The 23,039-nt window shown below is 37.4% G+C and overlaps 6 protein-coding genes across 7 annotated transcripts; 3 read left to right on the plus strand and 3 right to left on the minus strand.

The window, feature by feature from the left end:
* Window positions 1–223: 223 nt before the first annotated feature.
* Window positions 224–3,254, plus strand: LOC111809907 (uncharacterized). Of its 2 annotated transcripts, none has more exons than XM_023696376.2 (7): window positions 224–377; window positions 633–1,006; window positions 1,570–1,797; window positions 1,897–2,251; window positions 2,337–2,464; window positions 2,549–2,684; window positions 2,826–3,254. In XM_023696376.2, exons 2-7 carry the CDS (start codon window positions 663–665, stop codon window positions 3,063–3,065), a joined length of 1,431 nt encoding a protein of 476 aa, XP_023552144.1. In that variant the 5' UTR covers window positions 224–377; window positions 633–662; the 3' UTR covers window positions 3,066–3,254. The 2 variants fall into 2 exon arrangements, with proteins under 2 accessions (XP_023552144.1, XP_086973454.1); XM_087117328.1 differs by lacking the exon at window positions 224–377 and adding an exon at window positions 412–536.
* Window positions 3,255–3,782: 528 nt separating this feature from the next.
* On the minus strand, window positions 3,783–5,370 carry LOC111809909 (uncharacterized). Its single transcript, XM_087117329.1, has 3 exons — window positions 4,842–5,370; window positions 4,300–4,387; window positions 3,783–4,089 (listed from the first exon to the last, which is right to left on the minus strand). The coding sequence occupies exons 1-2, from the start codon at window positions 5,154–5,156 to the stop codon at window positions 4,370–4,372; spliced, it is 333 nt and encodes a 110-aa protein (XP_086973455.1). The 5' UTR covers window positions 5,157–5,370; the 3' UTR covers window positions 3,783–4,089; window positions 4,300–4,369.
* A 642-nt stretch (window positions 5,371–6,012) lies between these two features.
* Window positions 6,013–9,188, plus strand: LOC111809908 (ras-related protein Rab11D). The gene is made up of 2 exons (XM_023696377.2): window positions 6,013–6,343; window positions 8,327–9,188. Exons 1-2 carry the CDS (start codon window positions 6,123–6,125, stop codon window positions 8,757–8,759), a joined length of 654 nt encoding a protein of 217 aa, XP_023552145.1. The 5' UTR covers window positions 6,013–6,122; the 3' UTR covers window positions 8,760–9,188.
* Window positions 9,189–10,318: 1,130 nt separating this feature from the next.
* LOC111809729 (anaphase-promoting complex subunit 6) lies at window positions 10,319–16,281 on the plus strand. The gene is made up of 16 exons (XM_023696128.2): window positions 10,319–10,728; window positions 11,220–11,354; window positions 11,474–11,547; window positions 11,678–11,717; window positions 11,969–12,014; window positions 12,274–12,353; window positions 12,522–12,703; window positions 12,826–12,951; window positions 13,163–13,237; window positions 13,365–13,490; window positions 13,736–13,805; window positions 14,345–14,427; window positions 14,643–14,756; window positions 14,990–15,089; window positions 15,184–15,219; window positions 15,993–16,281. The coding sequence occupies exons 1-16, from the start codon at window positions 10,321–10,323 to the stop codon at window positions 16,113–16,115; spliced, it is 1,818 nt and encodes a 605-aa protein (XP_023551896.2). The 5' UTR covers window positions 10,319–10,320; the 3' UTR covers window positions 16,116–16,281.
* A 247-nt stretch (window positions 16,282–16,528) lies between these two features.
* On the minus strand, window positions 16,529–17,757 carry LOC111809730 (pathogen-related protein). The gene is made up of 4 exons (XM_023696129.2): window positions 17,590–17,757; window positions 17,381–17,513; window positions 17,015–17,313; window positions 16,529–16,861 (listed from the first exon to the last, which is right to left on the minus strand). The coding sequence occupies exons 1-4, from the start codon at window positions 17,743–17,745 to the stop codon at window positions 16,709–16,711; spliced, it is 741 nt and encodes a 246-aa protein (XP_023551897.2). The 5' UTR covers window positions 17,746–17,757; the 3' UTR covers window positions 16,529–16,708.
* A 2,139-nt stretch (window positions 17,758–19,896) lies between these two features.
* LOC111809821 (pathogen-related protein) lies at window positions 19,897–22,467 on the minus strand. Its single transcript, XM_023696260.2, has 4 exons — window positions 22,304–22,467; window positions 22,101–22,233; window positions 20,679–20,974; window positions 19,897–20,241 (listed from the first exon to the last, which is right to left on the minus strand). Exons 1-4 carry the CDS (start codon window positions 22,442–22,444, stop codon window positions 20,107–20,109), a joined length of 705 nt encoding a protein of 234 aa, XP_023552028.2. The 5' UTR covers window positions 22,445–22,467; the 3' UTR covers window positions 19,897–20,106.
* Window positions 22,468–23,039: the final 572 nt, after the last annotated feature.

The following is a 23,039-nucleotide window of genomic DNA, read 5'->3' on the forward strand; positions in this document are numbered from 1 at the left end:
GAAGGTAGACAAATTTAATTAAAATTTGAGCAAATATTGGAGTTTGAATTTTAAATATGATTTTTCAAATAAGGAAGAAGGGTAAAAGAAATTAAATAGTATCCAAATATTTAAAAAAAAAAAAAAAAAAAAACCAGAGCATTTATTTATACTGTGGGCTTATTGGGCCCAAACTGGGTCGAACATTGGGCCGAACCCGGCTTTAATGGGCTCGCCCCGTCTCCATCTCTGAACATTTCCAATTTTCCAATCCCGTACGGATTTCAAAGAAGGCGGCTGCCTTATAAGCTTCCCTTTTAATATCTTCATTTCATTCACAATTCAATCAATCCTTGCGATTTTCCGTCGCGTTTGACTCTTCTTCTAGCCGCGTCAGGGTTTGTTTCTGAATCTCTGCCATTTATTTCATCGAATTCTCTCGTTTCTGTGATTATTCTTATCGATTGCAATTTCTAGATCTCTATCGGCTTCTGCATGTTCCATGATTTGATTACATATCCGCGATTAGGGTTTTCTTATTATATTCTGTGGAATCGGTAGAGATCTGGAATTATCTATCTGTGGCTTGTAGATCTGTTCAATGGAGATCTTTGACGTTGAATTATTGACATTTTTTTCTATTTGTGATGCAGCGTTGTTGATAACAGGTTGGTTGAAGGAAGATGGGAGGTGGATTTAGAGTTCTTCATTTGGTTAGGCCGTTCCTTTCATTTCTCCCTGAGGTGCAGAGTGCCGATCGGAAAATTCCATTTAGAGAGAAGGTTATTTATACCGTCATCGCCCTCTTCATCTTCTTGGTATGCAGTCAGCTTCCTCTGTATGGTATTCACTCCACGACGGGTGCAGATCCGTTTTACTGGATGCGTGTGATCCTCGCTTCTAATCGTGGTACTGTCATGGAGCTTGGAATCACCCCGATTGTCACATCTGGGATGGTGATGCAACTCCTTGTCGGGTCCAAGATTATTGAAGTCGACAACAATGTCCGGGAAGACCGTGCTCTCTTGTAAGTTCCGATTTACCACGCTTCCTGATTTTTTGAGTCCTTAATGGAAAATTATGTAGTATGGTTGACAATCATGCATCCTTCTGTTGGATTTGGCGAAGATTATTCCCATAGATGTTCCATTTTCAGTCGTGCCCGGCATTAGTTTTTTGTATTGTAAAAGAAATTTGTTTTCTTACATTTTTGTAATCTACTTTTTACAAATGTTTTTAAAACATAGCCTTCATTAAGAACTCTGTTTGAAGAATTATTTTTCTTCAAAGCTTTAGTTTGTAGTTGAAGTTGGGTGCATGCTATATTTTGCTTTCTGTAAGTTATGTATTGGTGAACAATGATAACATGAAGCACTGTGGCTGCCTTTTTTGTTTGTTTAGTACGATGATATCGTTATGTTGATTTGTTTTCTATTGTTTTCCTAAATGTTATTATTCTTCAAACTTATTATGAAAGCATTTATCTTTCACATTGATATCATACTGCTAATTTGATTTCTTTTCTGATCGACATCATCTGAATTTTAATTTGACATGCATACATTTTTTCCAATTATTTTCCACCTTCAGAAATGGTGCACAGAAATTGTTGGGCATCCTGATAGCCGTTGGTGAGGCAGTTGCTTATGTTCTCTCGGGAATGTACGGTAGCGTTAGCCAACTTGGTGTGGGCAATGCTATTCTTATTATAGTTCAGCTCTGCTTTGCTGGTATTGTTGTCATATGCTTGGATGAGCTTCTCCAGAAGGGTTATGGTTTAGGATCTGGAATTTCCCTCTTCATAGCAACCAACATGTGGTAAGTTCTCTTTCCGTTCTGTGATCATTTCTCATCGAGTTTGTGTTTTCTGATCACATTGTCATTGATGGATTTTTCGAAATTGTCTGGATTTTGCAGTGAGAACATTATTTGGAAGGCTTTTAGTCCAACCACCATTAACAGTGGAAGAGGAGCTGAATTTGAAGGAGCAGTCATTGCATTGTTCCATCTGCTGATTACCCGAACGGACAAAGTTCGGGCATTGCGGGAAGCATTCTATCGGCAGAACCTTCCCAATGTGACAAATCTGCTTGCTACAGTTTTGATCTTCTTAATTGTTGTCTACTTCCAAGGGTTCCGCGTGGTTCTGCCAGTGAGGTCCAAGAATTCCCGTGGGCAACAGGGTTCTTATCCAATTAAGCTCTTCTACACCTCCAACATGCCAATCATCCTTCACTCTGCTCTTGTTTCCAACCTTTACTTTATCTCTCAGGTATGTTGAATTCTGTCCTTCCATGAACAACTGCAATACACTTAGCCAGTGCCTCCTAACTGATTGCGTGGAATTGTGCTTGCAGTTGCTGTACAGGAAGTACAGTGGAAACTTCCTGGTGAATCTTCTGGGTATATGGAAGGAATCTGAATACTCAAATGGTCAATCTGTCCCTGTTGGTGGTCTTGCTTATTACATCACCCCACCATCAAGGTGATATTCTTAGTTCCAAAAAAGGAAAAAGTACTCTATAATGCCTATGTTCCTTTTTGTAATATGTGGCGTTTCTTCTTGCAGCTTAGCCGATATGGCCGCCAATCCCTTCCATGCTTTGTTCTATCTTGTCTTCATGTTATCAGCTTGTGCACTCTTCTCAAAAACTTGGATTGAAGTTTCTGGATCCTCTGCCAAAGATGTGGCTAAGCAGCTGAAGGTATGACTTACCCGATCCTGAACGAAGATAAAATTACGCACCTTCCAGCTTTTCAAATGAAAAGTCTGCCCATTGTAGTAGTTAATCATTTGGAGTAACATTCAATAGTGATTCTTGATAATGCTTTGGTTTGATTTGCAGGAACAACAAATGGTTATGCCTGGACACCGTGAATCTAACTTACAGAAGGAGTTGAACCGTTACATACCGACAGCTGCAGCATTCGGAGGAATGTGCATTGGTGCACTGACCGTGCTGGCTGATTTCATGGGAGCAATCGGTTCTGGAACTGGAATTTTACTTGCAGTCACAATCATTTATCAGTACTTCGAGACCTTCGAGAAGGAGAAAGTCAGCGAACTGGGTCTGTTCGGTTTCTAAACCTTTTCGTTCAGTTTAATTTGTACTTCGATGGTGCCAAAGAGCTCCCTCTCAATTTTGGTGCCTAGGGATTTTCTTAAGTCTTATGTTAACTCATCTTAGGTATCATCACTTTAGCTTTCTTTCACTGTAAGAGCACATAATATCATCTTGAGACTCTGAATCTCCACGCCTTCTCTTTTATGCGTCTTCTTCGATGTTCATTTTTTGCTCCCACAAAACCATAGATTTAACAGATAAAGTCAGGTTTATATGTTAGCTAGGTTATTGTCCCTAGGCGTGGTAGCTGAAACGTTGTTCGTCGGTCAGGTTAGGAGAGCAAGCTACTGTGTTCATAGCTTTTCGAGTTCAAATTTTCAATTTGTAACAACACTGGATGCCTTTTCTTCCTTTGAGAGGACTTACGTTGAACAGCTGGTTTTAGAGAGAACCATTTCTATTAAACATGTTATCTTTTAACTGCATTTCTTTGCCATTTTCTCGTTCATACTCGGTTACCTAAAAGAAATATATTGGAATTTTAGCTTCACAGTATGAATCACAGTTGGGTGGAAGCATGGGAAGGTTCTTATCTTGAAATCTAATAAACCTTGCCCGAAGAAAGTGTCCGAATGGGTGTGTAACAATTTGGGAATCGAATTCAAGGATATCAGAGAGCACAAAAGTAAAAAGACAAAAGAAAGTAAGCCTAATCTAGCTACTCACGAACAGCACCAGTGAACATTTTATGTATGAATATGTATAGAGGAACGAAAAGGAGTACAAATTGAAAGGAATCTAATCCAAGCTTACAATAGACAAAAGGAGGATTATAATCAGTAGAAAAAGCAAAAAGCAGTGCATGGTGTAGGTAGGTGGCTGTGCCGAATGTGCTTTAGCTTAACCAAAAAGCAAAGGCAGATATTCTGGCCTTACCTGCCCAGACAATTGCAGAGTTTTCTGAATCTCCCTTTCGTTCTTCTGCTTTAAACATCCCCCCCTTGCAGTTGCAACAGTACTGAGCATGTCTGAGATCGAAGGACAACTGTATATACCAAATTCAAATTCTGCGGTGCCAAAATGAGAAGCCAAAGAATGTGGATATTCTTCATGTTTTCCATATTTTTGACAAATGGAAGTAAAATTATAAGATTCGTGAATTTTGATTTCTTCTTTTTCTTTCTTCAATCGTAAGAATACAATTAACAGAAACTCAAAAGAGAAACCTAATTTCTCTTGTTTCTTCATTTTTTACCTAATCATTTTGAATCGCGGATCATAATGGGAGAGAATTGCTCAAAAGTTGTAAGGTGGAATCAATGATTCTAAGAACACCACAATCCCTGCAATAGACACCAGAAATTGCCAATTAGAATCAAACAACAATAACGAGATAACTTCCACATTCATATGCATATAACCACAACGGATATATACAAGTAAGCTCATACACTTTTGAAGTTCGTATTTGTAGACTGAAAATGAAAATCATGCTTATAATCAATAAGTAGACAATAGCGGTTTATGTACGATTCGAATTCTTTACTTCGACAATTATAAGTAAATATAGTTTTTCTGTTTCCTTTTCTCTTCGATTTCTCGTTCGCTTGAATAAAAACTCTCTGCGAATACGTTTGTTTCAAGTTTCAAGCATAAAACGCAATGATTTCACGATTTCTCAAACAATCCTGAATCTACTGCAGGTTCTTTCACATTAGAGCGAATCGATTTCGAAAACAATAAAACGAAACAGAGCAGTCACTACGTATATCACAATGAGATCGTGAGAGCACTTACTCCGAAACAAGTTATAAGTTTCCTCCATGCCTTCTTCGCATTCTCAAGCTTCGAGAGAACCTCATAACCAGAGCAAACATCAGCCGGCGAATCCAGAAACACTCGCCGCGGAATCGGCGGAGACCACAAACTACTCTGTTCGTAATCGAAGTCGAATTTCGAGGCATCGAAAAACTTGCCGAGAAGGCGATCCGACGCCGATTTCGACACGAGTTGAACGCTCAGACTCCTCGGAGTAGCGCAATCAAGAAATGAAGAAGAAGAAGAAGAAGAAGAAGAAGAAGAAGAAGAAGAAGAATCGGCAGAGGTTGGCATCGGAGAGACGATGGAGAAGAGAAACTTCTCGACGAAGACGAAGTGTTGCAGCGTACGAAGGTATCGTGAGCGCGCCTTTTTTAGATTGATTGAAGACGTTGGGGAAAAAATGTAAAATAGAATATTTAAAGGGGTCAAAATGTGATTTGTTTAAATATTTGGAGACCGTTATGAAACAGTTATTATAGTCCAAAGAAAGTTAATTTGGAGTGATTTGGAAGTAAACTAGAAAAATAAATAAATAAATAAATAAATTTTAATAAAAGTTTTTATAAATTGATATATGTCGTTCACATGTAATCTCAATTCATTCATGCGTCATTTATATGTTCGAGAGTCTTAATGTTATATTAAATTATCACTTCATCGTCAAATTAATGTCGAGAATTAAACTCTACCTAATATCCGTCCCATTTAACATATGAATTCATTTCTGTTCTGTTTAGCCTCGTCTCGGACGTGACACCACTGTTTTACTCGAGAAATGTGTTAAACTAGGTTGTCACAGTTAAATTATTGTTGAGAATTAAAGTCTTATCGTTTTTTTTTTTTTTTTTTCTATTTAGGTGTTACGGTCGTTGCTTATTTGCTTGTTGTTAGCTATAAAATTTGTTTGTTTAAATTGATTTTCGAACGTTTTTTAAAACTTGCGTCGTTTATGTTTTCTAGAATATTCTATGAGGAATAGGGTCGGAGGGTTGAACATATGTCGCTCGGGTCAACCGTGACTCAAAATCTAGTTGACTAACCAATAATCTCTCAATCAAACCAATAATTAGAGAAAGGAGCGTGCAGGTCCAGAATAAGCAAACGTGGACCTTCCTTCACAACTTCCCTTTCTTTTATTGATTTCACGCACTTCCTCCCACTTGATTTTGCATTTCATTGATTCTCTCTCTCTCGCTCTCTCTCTGGTTCGATTCTTCTTCTTCTTCCTCGTAAAGTTTGAAGTAAATCGAAGCAACAATGGCGGGTTACAGAGCTGATGATGATTACGACTACCTTTTTAAGGTGGTTCTGATTGGGGATTCCGGCGTCGGCAAGTCCAATTTGCTGTCCAGATTTACTAAGAATGAGTTCAACCTCGAGTCCAAATCCACCATTGGTGTAGAGTTCGCCACCAGGACCTTGAACGTCGATAGTAAAGTTATTAAAGCTCAGATTTGGGACACTGCTGGCCAAGAAAGGTTTTGGTTCTTCTCTCATCTTGATTTATCTTCGTTTCTTGCTATCTCCTTGGTTTTCCTTCCTTTGATTTCTGTCTGAGTTGTTTCTTCGCGCTTTGGATTATTGTTGCTGCTTACTGTTTTCTGTGTTGGTTGAGTGTTCTGGTTTCTGAGTTTGGTTAATTAGCATGTTCTGGTTCGCCGAGCGGGTTGTAATAACCTAGATCTGTTTGATGGGAGGTGTTTTCTTATCAATCTTGTGTTCTTATGGTTCAATCGAGTGTTTTAATGCTCTCGAAGGTTGGTTCTGATGTCTTCTTACTGCGATTTGTTGCGGCTTTGTTCTTCAACTTTCATGGTTGGAAGGGTAATAACGCTGGTTGATGATGGTTAAAAAAGCTTAGATTCAGAAGGCACTGAAGAATTCATTGATTAGATGTTAGTGAAGTAGTTGGGATTCGGAATTGTCTGAGCGGACTCTTGTTGAGGAAGATTATGGCTTCTGTTTCGCAGATCGTGTGCTCCTCTGAGCCATTTCATTTTTAAATATCTTCTAATTTGAATTAGCAACAGAAAGTTTTGATTCTTCCAATTATTCTTTCCCCTGTCTCCCGAGAAAGTATAAAGGTATCTGGCTTCCTTCTACAGGAATTCGTCTCCTGTTTTCCATGGGGGATATGTTGAAATTCTCTTTCATGCATTGTAGCTCTTCGACCTTTTGATTTGTTTCTCAAAATATCTCCTGGAGAAAAAAAAAAAAAAAATCATTTCAATGAAATTTCTATTCTGGGTTAGCAGGGTCATTGAATACAATAATGCCGTTGATTTCCTATTTTAAGAGAAGCTCAAACTGACGCTATAATGACTTAGAAGTAGTTTAGAGTCTCTTTCTAACTAGAGAAACTATGCCATCTGCTGGATCTCGTTGTATGTGAAACTTTTGTGTAATAGTCCAAGCCCGTTACGTATTGCCGTTAGCCTCACGGTTTCAAAATGTGTCTGCTAGGGAGAATTTTCCATAGGGAATGCTTCGCTCCCCTCTCCAACCGATGGGATCTTGACCTGTTACATTTTTCTCATAGTTTCTTGGGCTTACTATTCTCACTCGAACTCAATGACACCATGGTACAACCTATAGAACAGATCTTGTTCTAGTAACGTCGTCGCTCCTAGTCACTTTGTTATGAACTTTTATTGGTTTTGTCTAATTAGCCCAAGCTTTCATAAAAACTGAAGCTTCTATGATGAATTGCCTAGAAGATAATAAAGGTGCCACTGCCCCCTTACACAAAATAAGCATCTGACAAAGGAAATGAAATGATCTGCAATTCTTGATGTGTTTTCCAACTCTCGATTAACTATGATTTTACTATATGTTTTTGTTATACCTTTAATGATGCTCATGTGTTGTAAATTGTCATAAGTTTTGATTTGATTTGGTTATTTAGATTAGATTTGATTTAGTTTTTGGATTAGATTTGATTTGGTTATTTGGATTAGATTTGATTTGGTTATTTGAATTAGATTTAGTCTAAGTTATATCTGAGATTTGACATTGTAATGCTATATAATGAGAGAGTTCTCCCTCCATTCTGTATATCCACTCCTAACAAGTGGTATCGGGATTTGGGAGAGTTTTGGGTGTCGCATTGTATTTGTTGAGTGACATTGGTGAGAGTCTTTGTGGTGTGATAGTGAGGCATTCACGTGTAACACTTGGTTTATTAGTGATTGGTTGCTATCCATGGATGTAGAGGGACTTTTTCTCTCCGAACCATGTAAATATCTTGGTGCCTCTTTGTGTAATTCCGTTCATTAGTGTTGTGAGTACATTAGTTCCGCCTTCGGCGCGCTACAGAATGTTGATTAGTAGATTGAAACTTTTTTTCAAATAGTCATCAATAAGAGTCTGGTAGACTGATTGTGCGATCTAGTTTACAATCTCTCAAGTTTTCTTTAAATTGAATGAGCTGTTCAGATCTTACATGGGTTCTATGTCTATAGGTACCGTGCCATCACCAGTGCCTACTACCGTGGAGCAGTTGGTGCACTCCTCGTATACGATGTCACTCGTCATGCGACATTCGAGAACGTCGACCGGTGGCTAAAAGAATTGAAGAACCACACAGATTCCAACATCGTTGTGATGCTTGTTGGAAACAAATCCGATCTTCGCCACCTTGTTGCTGTTCCAACCGAAGATGGAAAGTCGTACGCCGAGAAGGAATCACTATATTTCATAGAAACCTCTGCACTAGAAGCAGTCAATGTCGAGAAAGCATTCGCTGAGGTCCTAACTCAGATCTATCACATTGTAAGCAAGAAGGCGGTTGAAGGCGGAGAAAATGGCTCTGCTACCTCTGTCCCTGCCCAGGGGGAGAAAATAAACATCAAAGACGAATCGGGTTTAAACAGAATCAAATGTTGCTCGAGCTAACTTCGGTAATCTGCCTAGATGATTTTCGATTTCATGTAATGTAATATATTCTTTCCTTGAAGATGGTTATGAAGAAAAAGGAAGATATATATATCCCCAAGACGTTCAATCTTGCTGCATTACAGAAAGAGGAGTGTACCTTAGCCACATGATTGGTTCTTGGTTGCTGTTGTGTCATTATTACATCTTGGTTTCAAGTTTCTATGGCAAATGTCCACCATTTTAGCCTCTACTACTACCCCTTTGATCTGTATAAGCATTCATGGATGTCCTATGATGATAATGATGTTGATGAACCCTCATATTCATTCATATGTTGTTTAAGTCAGTTATGATGGCTCTTTGAGCTGTGAACTTCATATTTGTAACACTTATATTACTTTTTAGCCTGCCTATTTCGGGAAAAAAATTATCATTTTGGTCCCTTTACTCTGATTTTTATCCTATTTTTGTTATTATACTAGTGTTTGGCGGTTTTTTTTATATAAAAATTAGTATGTATTTATTAGGAATCATGAGTCGGACTCACCCCTCGAACAAAGTACACTATTATAAGCCTTCTCTGAGGCTTATGGAGCTCTCGAATAGCTTCCTCTTAATCGAGGCTCGACTCCTTTCTATGGAGCCCTCGACATGGCTAAGTTTAGGGCATGACTTTGATACTATGTTAGGAAAGACTCACCCCTCGAACAAAGTACACTATAAGCCTTCCTGGAGACTTATGGAGCTCTCGAATAGCTCCCTCTTAATCGAGGCTCGACTCCTTTTTATGGAGCCCTCGACATGGCTAAGTTTAGGGCATGACTTTGATACTATGTTAGGAAAGACTCACCCCTCGAACAAAGTACGCTATAAGCCTTCTTGGAGACTTATGAAGCTCTCAAATAGCTCCTCATCCCTCGAACAAAGTACATTATAAGCCTTCCTGGAGGCTTATGGAGCTCTCAAATAGCTTCCTCTTAATCGAGGCTCGACTCCTTTCTTTGAAATCCTCGACATTTGAGGATTTTATTGACATGACTCTGATACTATGTTAGTGATTACTCTCCACAATGGTATGATATTGTCCACTTTGAATATAAGCTCTCATAGTTTTGCTTTGTACTTCCCAAAATGTCACTTATAAACCCATGATCTCTCCTAAATTAACTAGGGACTCGCTCCTAATAATCCTCAACAGTATTAAGTTTACTCCATCATATTATGTCCGACTGGGACCAATTCAGTCACGTTTTCATTTATTTGGAACTTGTATTTTCTTACCTGGAATTATTATTATTTAATTAACTTTGATATAACTTAATTTTAAATGACTAAATTTGAATTAATTGAAAGTATATTAAGTAGAATGTAATTCAAAATTTATTTATAAGATAAAAGATTGAATTAGAAATGAAATAATTTAATACAACATTACTAATTTTTAAATCTCATTCAAAAGGTGAGATTTAAAATAAAAATAAAATAATTAATTTTGTTATTATTATTATTTAGAAATTGTCATAAATGTAATATGTGAGTTGAAGTTCAGAGCCCATTTATAAGCCCAACCAAAAACCACATGCGCATAAACACAGACACACACGGCCTCCCGCCCAATTTTGTTCTCTTCAATTTTCCCTCTCGATTTCAGACCGTCGAAACCCCATCGGAGGAACTCGGCGTTTCGATTCTCTACTGTTCGACAAATCTCACTTCTTTTGAGCTATCAAAATCCATGAGAATGAGGGAGGAAGAAATCGAGAAGCTCCGAGGCGTAGTAAGGGACTGCGTGAGCAAGCATCTCTACTCATCCGCCATTTTCTTCGCTGACAAAGTTGCCGCTTTCACTGAGGACCCTGCCGACGTTTACATGCAGGCGCAGGCCCTCTTTCTTGGCCGCCATTTTCGTCGTGCGTTTCACCTCCTTAATGCCTCCAAGATCGTCCTCCGCGATCCGCGGTTTCGCTACCTTGCTGCTAAGTGTCTCGTAAGCTTACTTGGAAGTTCACTGTTCATCTGTGTTTTTTTTTTTTTTTTTTTTTTTTTTTTTTTTTTTTTTTCTGTTGATTTTAGACCTCCTGTTTTTTTTCGTATGGATTTTGATTTGATGTGTTAGGGGTTTTTCTTGTGAATTCTGTTTATGATGTTGTGGGACTCTGAATGGAATTGGATCAGTTGTTTGCAGTAGGAAAATTTGATTACCGGAAATTCAGTTTCTTCAGAGATTTGAAACACAGGATAAGACATTTTGGGCATGGAGTCAGATTGTGAGATCCCACATCGGTTGGGGGAGAATGAAACACTCTTTGTAAGGGTGTGAAAATCTCTCCCTAGTAGACTTGTTTTATAAAACCTTGAGGAGAAGCCCGAAGAGAAAAATCTAAAGAGGACAATATCTGCTTGCGGTGTTCTTGGGTTGTTACACAGATCTTATGTTTTTAATAAATGTCATTCGTTTTTAAATCTTTGATTGACCAGGAGGAATTGAAGGAGTGGGACCAATGCCTCATGATGCTTGGTGATGCCAAAGTGGACGAGCATGGCAATGTTCTTGATAATAAGGATCACAATGGCATGTACCTCGACAAAGATTCTGAGGATCGTGAGATTAATGTACTGTTATGTTACAACATATCAACTTATTTTAAAAGAACACTCTCGGTTTAAGACTTTCAGGATGGTTAGATCATTAGTTTCACAATGGGATTCTCTGTTTTCCTACCTTATAACAGATAGCCGCAGCAACATGCTTTTTAAGAGGCAAGGCATATGAAGCTCTGGAAAATCGCACTCAGGCTCGACTTTGGTGAGTTTATGAACACATTTTTACCTCCATGAGCGTCTTAACCAGAACCTACAGAGTTATTAAACTCTGAAACTTCAAATTAATGAATGATGTCATTTATTTATCATGATTTTTTGAAAATGGTGTTTAGGTATAAAGCTGCTATCAAAGCTGACCCTCTATGTTATGAGGTAAATATGTTTCTTTGCCGAACTTTGTTATTTCTGAACCTATTCCGCTTAGCGTACTGTTACCATTCTTGTATGTCGTAGTTTAAGAAGCTGTTAATTAATGCGTTGGCCTTTTACAAAGATCAGGCAACAAAATCTCTCCTTCCTTTTTTGGTGTAGCCATTAATTTGTAAGAGAAACGTAACTTTTTTTATTCATGTTTTGGTTTCTTTCTTTTAATAGATACCATTTTTATGTCCATTTTTGTCCAGGCTTTGGAGTGCCTAATAGAAAGTCACATGCTGACTTGTGATGAAGGTAAACCTCGATACTACGCATTTAAAGTTTTAAAAAGCTATTGAGGTTTATGCCATGTGGCAATATTCTAACGTTTAGCCTCGAGACTTGCGTCTTCGTTGAACCATAAGAGGCTTACACCTTGTGAACTTTTTGATACTTATATGTATTCTGTCAATTGTTCATTGATGAAATATTTGACTTATCATTTTTTTTCCAATCTCGCCCGTCTTTCGTTAGGACTATTAGTAATCTACTTTTATATGATGTGAAATTTCAGAATCAAGTCTACTTTTATCATTGCAATTTGGTCCCGAAGATGGATGGCTATCATCATTTTATGCATGCTTAATAAAGAAGGTAAGAAGGATGCAACTTATTTTTCTTCTATTACGAGTAATGAATTCTGAACAATTTTATACTATACTCATTTTAATTGTTAGGATGCTCTCTTTTTTTTACTTCCAACATTTTCCCCTTGTGTGCTTGTAAAATTCTCACTAATTTGTTTCTTTTTTTGTTCTCCAGTATGATAAAGAAAATATTATTGAAGCGAGATTCAAAGAACTTGAAAGGGAAAGTTGTAATTCTGAAAGTTACAATCCATCATTTACGCGTACTTTAAAAACTAACACCGATCTTTTAGCTTGCAAAGCTGAATACTACCATCAATGTGGTGAATATCAGAAATGCTTTGAACTTACCTCTGTGTAAGTCTATAACTGTCTAGGAAACTAGATCAATATATTCCTATAGTTTCGTTAGAACTATCCTTTCTTTTTTTCCTACCTGGGTTTTTATTTATTTATTTGTTTTCCCCTTCCATTTACAGTCTCCTTGAAAAAGATCCATTCCATTTGAAAAGTACACTGGTACATTTAGCGGCTGCGATGGAGCTTGGACATTCGAATGAACTTTATCTAATGGCGTGCAACCTGGTCAAGGACTATCCTCAAAAGTGAGTGTTTTGTGTAGCTGAACTTTATATTTTTCAGTTGTTGAAAAATTCAAAATATCTTATTTGAAGTAAATATTTCATGGAAAAGTAAAGGATTTTGCTTTCCTTGGATGAAGCATGATTTGATAAGTTAGGGATCACACCCATAATATTGTTAGATTTGGACTTCCCTTTGCTATTTGTTCATCACTTATTTTGGATATCCTTTCAGGGCTTTGTCATGGTTTGCTGTCGGTTGCTATTACTACTGTATCAAAAAGTATGATCAATCGCGTCGCTATTTCAGGTGAATGTGAATGTGACTGTTGCTGTCGGTTGTTATTACTACTGTACCATTTCTCATGTGTTACCTTGCAAACCTAGTTCGATACTAACACTCTTTTCTGATATCTATTATTTATCGTATTCTACAGCAAAGCCACAAGTCTGGATGGAACATTTGCACCTGCTTGGATAGGTTATGGTAACGCTTATGCTGCTCAAGAAGAGGGGGATCAAGCCATGTCTGCCTATCGCACTGGTGCTCGATTGTTTCCTGGGTAATTAATTTTTTAATTCTAAAGTTATTTTATGTTTTGTTTTTAAAATTTTGTAGCAAAAGGTGTGAAATTATTTAGGTTATTAAGCAATACCTTTATTATCTGTTTAGTTTTTTAAATGATAAATGATGGAAATTTTGATTTTTGTCATTTTGTAAAAATTGTGTGTAGTTGTTCATTTGTAAGTTCTCTTATTTCATGAAATTCCCTTCTACAGGTTGAATCTTGATATTCTTTTATTCCAGGTGTCATTTACCAACATTGTACATTGGTATGGAATATATGCGAACTCACAGCTTCAAGCTTGCTGAGCAGGTATTACCTAAACCTCATGCCATCATTGACAAACCTGGCACGCATATTTCTTTCTTATTCTCAATTCCTTATGTATTTTCACAACCTTTAGGCCCCATATTATATGATGGCAGAATCCTGAGAATATAAAATTATTTAAGATTTTAATTATTTGTTCACATCTGCGAGATCCCACATCGATTAGAGAGAGGAGCGAGTGCCAGGACGTTGGGCCCCGAAGGGGGGTGAATTGTGAGATCCCACATCGGTTGGAGAGGGGAACAAAACATTTTTTACAAGAGTGTGGAAACCTCTTCCTAGCAGACGCGTTTTAAAAACTTTGAACGGAAGCCCGAAAGGAAAAACCCAAAGAGGAGAATATCTGCTAGCGGTAGCTTGGGCTGTTACATAATCTCATTCATGTCTTGTATCTGTCGGTTCTTGGTTGCCCTCTTTAGTCTAACCTACATTTTCTTACTGATAAAAAAATATCGAATAGTCTTCTTATTCATTTGTTGTCTCTCAAAATGTTAACATCTGAATGGTCTTTTCTTGTTCAGTTTTTTGTGCAGGCAAAGACAATTTGTTCATCAGATCCTCTTGTTTACAATGAGCTTGGAGTTGTTGCTTATGACATGAAAGAGTATCTATATTTTTCTCTCTTGATTCTCTTTAAATCTTGATTTTTCACTCAATAATTTTGTTTGAAGGTCTGCTTCCTGGCTCAGATAGTGGTTCATTTTTATGTATATTGAGATTACGTACAAAACAAGATCATAGAACTTTGCTGTTGTCTTAATTTCTACTCTTTGATGGTTTCATCTTAATTGTTGATGTAAGTGACTATTTTATCCTTAGGTACAATAAAGCAGCATGGTGGTTTGAGAAAACTTTGGCCTGTATCCCATCTCCTTTGAGTGAAATGTGGGAGCCTACTGTCGTTAATCTCGCCCATTCATACCGAAAACTAAAGTATGGTGGTAAAATTTATTTAAAAAACTTATCACTGGTTTAATTTTTTCATTTGAGATGTTTTTTTCAGATGATTTCCCTATATTTCTATGAAAGGTTTTGCTGAATAAATGTTGAATACCTTATTTCCTGTGATTTATATTTTGTACATAAGTTTATGGAACATGTTTATATTAGTGCATTAATTACCGGCTTCATTCAAATTTGGTTGACCCTATTTGTTTTTGTGCTAGGATGTACCGTGAAGCAATCATGTACTATGAAAAGGCACTTGCCTTGTCGACAAGAAGTCTTAGCACTTATGCTGGTCTTGCATATACTTATCATTTGCAGGTACTTGAATATTTCAAACACTTAAGAGTATCTGTTTACGGATTTCTATAATTGTGTCTAAGCTTCTTAAAATAAAATTCTATTTGTCCTGCAGGATCATTTTACTGCAGCCATTACATATTACCATAAGGTAAGTTGGTGTTAGTTTCGTGACTATTGTGCAACTTTACTGTAATAGCCCAAGTCAACTGCTAGCAGCAAATATATTGTCATCTTTGGATTTTTCCTTTCGAGTTTTCTCTCAAGTTTTTTAAAACGCGTCTGCTAGGGAGAGGTTTCCACACCCTTATAAAGAATGTTTCGTTCCCTTCTCCAACCGATGTGGGATCTCACAATTTACCCCCCTTTGGAGCCTAGCATGCTTCTTTGCACTCGTTCCTCTCTCCAATCAATGTAGGATCTCATAATCCACCCCCTTTGGGGCCCAGCGTCCTGTGTTTGGCTTTGATACCATTTGTAACAGTCCAAGCCCACCGCTAACAAATATTGTCCTCTTTGGGCTTTCCCTTTCAGGGTTCCTCTCAAGGTTTTTAAAATGCGTCTGCTAGGGAGAGATTTCCACACCCTTATTGCGGGATCTCACACTTCACTTACAAATCTGACTTATGTACTGATTTGTGTACCTTCACACAAGTGTTACTGTTTTAGTTGTTGTGATGGGTTTTATTTTTGACAATTATGTGAGTCATAAGAGATCATTGATATTAACCTGCTGGGGACATCAGAATTATGAAATCAGATGCAGTAAAACGTTAATGGAAACCGTCTGTAACATAATGTAACTGATGGTACTGCCATTTTCATGCAATGAAAGGACGTTAATATTGAGAAATTGTGCTTTCTATTTTATTTCAGGCTTCATGGATCTGATTTTTTCGTAATATGTTATTGTTTGTGAATCAGGCTTTGTGGTTGAAACCAGATGATCAGTTCTGCACTGAAATGTTAAGTTTAGCTCTTATGGACGAATGCCAAAATGGGATGGACCCAAAGGCAGACCTTCGGCGAAGTGAGGTCTTTGTTTAACTCTGGTTTATTCCAATCTTTTTTTACATCACAATCATGTTTGTATAATAATTTTTAAAGTTTGTGCATTAGGGCAGTTGTAGCTTATATAATCATTATTTAATTCTTGTACCTAAGAATTCAAATTATACTGTGATTTATTAGAGGAATTCCATGATTTGTTAGAGTTTCCATGCTTCTTCCTTGCGAATATGATATCATTTGTCACAATTGCACTCTTGCAAGCATCAGTAGAACAACAATTGTGTGATGATTGTTCTAATCTAACTATGTGAAATTCAGACTTTGCTGACAATATTGATGTATTCTCGAGCCTCGAGTTGTACACTCCTTTTGTGGTATGTCTATTTTGCTGAGACGGGTATTTGGCATACAAATATTACATGCATAAATAATGGTAGCATTTCACATAATTACGGTCGAAATGAGCATAACTCAACATCTTATTATCGTTCATATTTAGTATGCACCAGAAAGGATACAATTAACAAACATAGAACTACAAACCCACAGGTGAGCTACAAAGTTCTTTATTCCCCATATATATATATATATCTTATTTCAGACAAACATTTTTTCTTGTGTTTGTGGAATTAGTTCTGGAGATTGGAGAATGGGCAACCAGAGGGAGATGAATCAACAGCTTTTGATTCAGAAGCAGTTTTTTTGCCCTTCAAAAGACCTCCAAATAGCTCTGCTGGATCAAAGAAGAAATGAGCTTCTTCAACCTTCATTGATGAATCTACCTGCACAAATATCATTAGATTCATTGGTACACAATTTTTATAAATCCTCAAAATATCGTGGGATTTAGGACATCAAAAGTTTGATTTAGATTAGTCGACGAGAGCACAAACTGACCCGAACATTCATAAACCAGCACGAAATCTCGACTTTACCTTGAGAGTTCCCATAGCATAGAATTCGATCATTTCACCAGTAGGGGAATGGGTTTTGTAAGGACCTTCAAAGAATCCCCAATGCCTAAACTTGTAGGCAATCAAAGGAGGAGGTGAATAAACCTCAAGAAGTTCCCATGCAAACCCTCTTGGAAAACATGTCTTGAAGTCATTATAAGTTGATTCAAATGTCTCCTCCTTTGCTTTGAAATAATGGAATTCCTCTGGTAGAGAGTTCTTCAGGAATACATTGAAGACTCCAAGCTTCCCTGCTTCTTCACCTGAGACTCCCTCTCTTCCTGCACTGCCGGAGAGATGAAATTAGTTAATTGATTACAATCATAACTAAGAACACTACGAACTTACCATTGACAAAAACGTGGAATTTCTGAGGGTTTATGATCTTGAAATCTTGTGGTCTAGTCTTGTTAGCAAGCTCCATTTGCAATGATTTTACAGTATTCTGCACTGTTTCTTCAAGAGATCCTTTTGGCCACACCTACCCCACAAGCAAAACAAATTAAGAACACAGAGATGATATTAGATCTGGCAGAGAAAAAATGAAAAAAGAGAACCTTTGTTCTTCCATCTTCAAAGAGCTTGTTAACAGCTTCATAACTTGGTGGCTTTCCCATCCTCCATTCAACTGTAGGAGCCTCCAAATGCAACCAAACTCTGTACTTATCAGCACCCACAATGGCTTCATCAGTGCTCTTCTTAATGGGTTCCATTTCCTTCAACCAAACTTGAAGCTGTGATGATGAACTGAGTAGCCAAGGTAGGGGGCCTTTTATAGGACTGCTTCATGTCCATGTATTCTATCCAATCAACTTCTCTTTCTCTTTCTTCTCTCACACTTAGATGGAAATTCTTAATATGGTGGAGTATCTTGTTACAAACTTTAAGGGACAAGTCAAACCAATCTTAAAAATAGGGTAGAACGTCGGCTAAGACCAACCATGTAAGTGGCTTTACTATCGGCTTGGTCGGAAGACTTATCTTATGTATGACGACACGTGCCCAATAATCCTTATACGTGTCATTTACGATTTATGTACAATGACGATATGATGATGTGATGACATGATGATGAGATGACTTAATATGATGGTATTCCATGCTAAGATGATGTGCATGTACTAAATGCCACAATGCACTATGACGAATTTTCTAAGACAACTCAAATAGATGTTAATGATCATGAACTTATAGGCCAATTCATACATGTTATCTGGGATAATGTATGAATGATGCATAAAGTGAATGATTTAAAAATGAAAACTATAGGGATCTCATGCATTTTGTGTGTTCATATACATTGGGTTACTTCCCCATTTATGATAATGAGTACGGACGCGTACATTACGATGATGATGATGATCATCATGCGTTGCATGATACTCAGGGGTTTGCTAACCTCCGGACATACGACTACAGACAACTAGTCCGACTATGATGGGTCCAGGGAGGTGCAAACTTCCTAGGGGTTCACGCTCGCATGTGTGGGACGTGTGTAAGGAAGTACTACATATCCAATTTTGTCCAGACTGGAGACCACCTCTACGATGGTTTTATCGATAATCATGAGTTGCATATGTTTTGCATTCCTTGACCCTAATAGTGGAGTCACTTACTGAGTATTTCTTAAAATACTCAAGTCGTGTGCTAATTCTATTTCAACAAGACACCCTTGTATAGGTGACGACAACATCGTAAATAAAGGTCATGACACATGCATAAGATAGTTGTGTTTAAATGCTTAGACCATAGGTAGTATATATACGACGTTTTTCAATTTTAATATTTATTTTGTTTTATTTAATATTTCATCATTTATTTAATATTACTCGAGATAAATTGATCTAATTCATTCTTATTAATATGAAGAGTTTTTCATTTTGTGAAAAGATTAATTTTATTTAAATAGAATTAAATGAAAATAATTACAATTTTTTATAACATACCAATTATTATTGGACGAAACTATTTTAATATACTTAAAATGAAAATTTAATGATATTCTATTTTTTAATACCAAACATAAATGAAATTCCCTAATTTATTAATTGCTATGTGTATTAGAGAGTTTATTATTATTAAATACAATATAATTAATGTGATTAATAACCATATATATAATTTTCTTAGCTGGTTCGCTATTTTTTCAATTTAATCTTTTATATTCTAACCATTTTCATTTATTGCACCTTATATCAATTTGATTGCAAAGCTTACACAACAATATGGTATATATATATATATATATATATATACACACACATACACATATACATATACGTTTCTCACAAAGAAATAATCTTCTCGATCACATAGAAAAATTCAACGAGAGATGAAAACTAGGATGGAGAAGCTATCTACCGTTCTTCGCTTTCCCCGGTAACACTTCTTGATACAAGGTGCATACCTTCCCTCTCGTTTAATTCTCGTAACTTAGAACATTTTTCTTTTCATTTTAAATATTTTTTTGTATCAGAGCAAGACACCGACCGAGCAGTGTACCAACAAGGACGTAGACCCCAAATAGAGTAGATTGTAAGATCCCACATCGATTGGAGAATGTAACTAAACATTTTTTATAAGTATGTGAAAACCGCTCCAACTTAATATCATAGGTAAACGGCTTATTATCATTCATATTTAATATGCACCGACATAAAAGATTACAACGAACAAACATAACAACAACATAAGAACTACAAACAAGCAATGTGCTAGCAAGACACTGACGTAAGAACTTAATATTTTTTGTATCAGAGCAAGACACTGAGCAATGTGCTAGCGAGAATGCTGACCCCAAGTAGGGTAGATTGTAAGATCCCACATCGGTTGGAGAATGTAACGAAGCATTTCTTATAAGGATGTGAAAACCATTTCAACTTAATATCATACGCAAACTGCGCTTATTATCATTCATATTTAATAGACACCGACATGAACGATACAACGAACAAACATAACAACAACGTAAGAACTACAAACAAACAAGATTAGAACTAATGGATAGTGGTGTGAATGTCTGAGACACACACATTTTTATTGATTTCAGACCAACTTTTGTTGTGTTTGTGGAACTACTTCAGCTGATCAAAGAGTGGGCAGGCAGAGGCAGACGAATCAGCTGTTTTCTTGCCCTTCAAAAGACCTCCAAATAGCTCAGCTGGATCAAAGAACACATGACCTTCTTCAGCCTTCCATGATGAATCCACCTGTCCAAATAAATATCATTTCGATTAGTCGACGAGAACACAAATTGATCCAACCCCACCCCGACCATTTATGAGCGTAACGTTAAATATGTATAGGGATACGTTTGTGTATGTTAATGATATTTAGTATTGAACTATAGTTTACCATATATATCATATTTAATCTTTTATTATACGCAAATATCTGGATATCTTTCCATATCGTTGTAATATACTTGATTATAAACAGAGAACTTTCACACCATTCAGGTGTGGTGGTTTTGACAAATTTTTTCAGTGTAACAGTCTAGGTTCATTGCTAGCACCTATTGTCTGTTTTGGCTCTTACGTATCATCGTTAGTCTCACGGTTTTAAAACACGTCTATTAGGGAAAGGTTTCCATACCCTTGTAAGAAATGTTTTGATAAGAAAGATGGGTATTGAATCTCGACGTTACCTTGAGAATTCCCATGCCGAAGAATTCGACCATTTCGCCGGTTGGGGAATGGGATTTGTAAGGACCTTCAAAGAAACCCCAATGCCTAAATTTGTAGGTAATCAAAGGAGGAGGAGAATAAACCTGTATGACTTCCCATGCAAACCCTCTTGGAAAACATGTCTTGAAGTCATTATGAGTTGATTCAGATGTCTCTTCTTGTGGTTTGAAGTAATGGAATTCCTCTGGTAGAGGATTCTTCAGAAATGTGTTGAAGCTTCCAAGCTTCAATGCTTCTTCACATGAGACTGTTCTTCCTGTAATTAATTCATCTTTTAATGCTTAATTTAGAGTAATGGTTGTAAACTACATGTAATTAAGGGTGTTTATGAATCGAGTTAGGTTAGTTTTGTGATAGGTTAGACCCGACTTAATAGATTGAAAGATATGAACTCTACAAATAAGCTAAATGATCAACTTAGATGGAAATTGTGAGATCCCACATCGGTTGAAGAGTGGAACGAAGCAATTTCTTATAAGGGTGTGGAAACATCTTTCTTGTTGATGCGTTTTAAAATTGTGAGGCTGATGGCTATACGTTACGGGTCAAAGCGGACAATGTTTGCTAGTGATGGTGTGAGATCCCACATCGGATGGGGAGGAGAACAACACATTCTTTACAAGGGTATTGAAACCTCTCCCTAAGAGACTCATTTTAAAAACTTGGAACAATAGCTGCTAGCCATGGACTTGAGCGGTTACAAATGGTATTAGAGCCAGGTAGATACCGGGCGGTGTGCCAACAAGGACACTAAGCCCTGAAGTGGGATGAACTCCAGGCGGTGTGCCAACGAGGACGCTGACAAAACATTTTTTATAAGGATATTGAAACCTCTCACTAGCATACTCCTTTTAAATTTTTTTTTGAAGGAAACTCTAAAGGGAAAATCCAAAGAGGGCAATATTGTAGATTTGTGCTGTTACAAATGATATTAGAGCTAGCTAGATACTGGGCGGTGTGCCAACAAGGACGCTGAGCTCTGAAGTGGGATAGACTCCAGGCGGTGTGCTAACAAGGACACGGGCCCTGAAGTGGGGTGGACTACAGGTGAATTGTGAGATCGCACATCGGTTGGAGAGGGGAACAAAACATTCTTTATAAGGGTACAAAAATCTCTTTCTAGCATACGTCTTTTAAAGGTTAGCCACTGGGCAGTGTGCCAACAAGGAAAAAACATTATTTATAAGGGTACGGAAACCTCTCCCTAGCAGAGGCCTTGTAAAGGGCGGCCACCGGACAGTGTGTCAGCGAGAACAAAACATTCACTATAAGGGTATGAAAACCTGTCTCTAGTAGACGCGTTTTAAAAACTTTGAGGGGAAGCTCGAAAGGAAAAAACTAACATATTTAGATGATAAATGTGTTAGAAACAAATGAATTACCATTGATAGAAGCTATGAAATTGTGAAGGTTTATGTTCTTGAAATCTTGTGGTGTAGTCTTGTAAGCAAACTCCATTTGCAATGATTTGACAATATTCTGCACTTGTTCTTCCACAGATCCTTTTGGCCACACCTATGAAGAACACAACAAATGAAGCAACACAAATGATATTAGATCTGGTAAACAACAAGAAACAACCAACCTTTGTTCTTCCTTCTTCAAACAGCTTGTTCACAGCTTCATAATTTGGTGGCTTTCCCATCCTCCATTCAACTGTTGGACCCTCCAAATGCAACGAAGCTCTGTACTTATCGCCACCCATAATGCCTTCCTCACACCTCATCTTATGCTGTGGTGATGAACTGAGTAGCAAACTCATGGGGCCTTTTATAGGACTGCATCATGTCTCTCTCTCTCTCTCTCTTCAATGTTTTCGAATATAGTTTCTTACCGAGAACGGAACATTTCTTATAAGGGTGTGGAAACCCGTTTTAAAATCATGAGGCTGATGGCGATAAGTAATGGGCCAAAACATATAATATCTACTTCAGTTGGTGAAGAGAATGAAGCATTCTTTATAAGGGTGTGGAACCTCCCCTAGCAGGCGTTTGAAAAACCTTGAGGGAAACCCGAAAAGGATAGTCTAAAGAGGATAATATAGGCCAGTGGTGGGGTTTGAGATCCCATATCAGTTGGGGAAGAGAACGGACAGTTCTTTATAAGGGTGTGGAAACCTCTCACTAGTAGAAACTTTTTAAAATCATGAGGCTGACGACGATAAGTAACAGGCCAAAGCAGATAATATCTACTAGTGGTGGCCTTGAACTATTTACAAAAATTGTGAGATCCCACGTCAGTTGTGGAAGAGAATGAAGCATTCTTTGTAAGGGTGTGGAACCTCCCCTAGCAGCCGTTTGAAAAACCTTGAGGGAAACCCT

This window comes from Cucurbita pepo, chromosome 14 (genome assembly GCF_057944985.1).
Source record: "Cucurbita pepo subsp. pepo isolate OVF chromosome 14, ASM5794498v1, whole genome shotgun sequence".
In the NCBI taxonomy this organism is placed as follows: domain Eukaryota; kingdom Viridiplantae; phylum Streptophyta; class Magnoliopsida; order Cucurbitales; family Cucurbitaceae; genus Cucurbita; species Cucurbita pepo.

What these genes read in the sequence shown, in the direction of transcription:
- LOC111809907 (XM_023696376.2), top strand. Translation starts at nt 663, where the DNA reads ATGGGAGGTGGATTTAGAGTTCTTCATTTGGTTAGGCCGTTCCTTTCA. An exon ending in CGGGAAGACCGTGCTCTCTT is followed by an intron (nt 1,007 to 1,569) that starts GTAAGTTCCGAT and finishes TTCCACCTTCAG; the next exon opens with AAATGGTGCACAGAAATTGT. An exon ending in ATGTGGCTAAGCAGCTGAAG is followed by an intron (nt 2,685 to 2,825) that starts GTATGACTTACC and finishes TTTGATTTGCAG; the next exon opens with GAACAACAAATGGTTATGCC.
- LOC111809909 (XM_087117329.1), bottom strand. Translation starts at nt 5,156, where the DNA reads ATGCCAACCTCTGCCGATTCTTCTTCTTCTTCTTCTTCTTCTTCTTCT.
- LOC111809908 (XM_023696377.2), top strand. Translation starts at nt 6,123, where the DNA reads ATGGCGGGTTACAGAGCTGATGATGATTACGACTACCTTTTTAAGGTG. An exon ending in GACACTGCTGGCCAAGAAAG is followed by an intron (nt 6,344 to 8,326) that starts GTTTTGGTTCTT and finishes CTATGTCTATAG; the next exon opens with GTACCGTGCCATCACCAGTG.
- LOC111809729 (XM_023696128.2), top strand. Translation starts at nt 10,321, where the DNA reads ATGCGCATAAACACAGACACACACGGCCTCCCGCCCAATTTTGTTCTC. An exon ending in GCTTCAAGCTTGCTGAGCAG is followed by an intron (nt 13,806 to 14,344) that starts GTATTACCTAAA and finishes TTTCTTGTTCAG; the next exon opens with TTTTTTGTGCAGGCAAAGAC. An exon ending in CCATTACATATTACCATAAG is followed by an intron (nt 15,220 to 15,992) that starts GTAAGTTGGTGT and finishes TTTGTGAATCAG; the next exon opens with GCTTTGTGGTTGAAACCAGA.
- LOC111809730 (XM_023696129.2), bottom strand. Translation starts at nt 17,745, where the DNA reads ATGGAACCCATTAAGAAGAGCACTGATGAAGCCATTGTGGGTGCTGAT. An exon ending in TTGAAGATGGAAGAACAAAG is followed by an intron (nt 17,514 to 17,589) that starts GTTCTCTTTTTT and finishes CTTGTGGGGTAG; the next exon opens with GTGTGGCCAAAAGGATCTCT. An exon ending in ATTCCACGTTTTTGTCAATG is followed by an intron (nt 17,314 to 17,380) that starts GTAAGTTCGTAG and finishes CCGGCAGTGCAG; the next exon opens with GAAGAGAGGGAGTCTCAGGT.
- LOC111809821 (XM_023696260.2), bottom strand. Translation starts at nt 22,444, where the DNA reads ATGAGGTGTGAGGAAGGCATTATGGGTGGCGATAAGTACAGAGCTTCG. An exon ending in TTGAAGAAGGAAGAACAAAG is followed by an intron (nt 22,234 to 22,303) that starts GTTGGTTGTTTC and finishes TGTTCTTCATAG; the next exon opens with GTGTGGCCAAAAGGATCTGT. An exon ending in TCGGCATGGGAATTCTCAAG is followed by an intron (nt 20,242 to 20,678) that starts GTAACGTCGAGA and finishes TTATTTGGACAG; the next exon opens with GTGGATTCATCATGGAAGGC.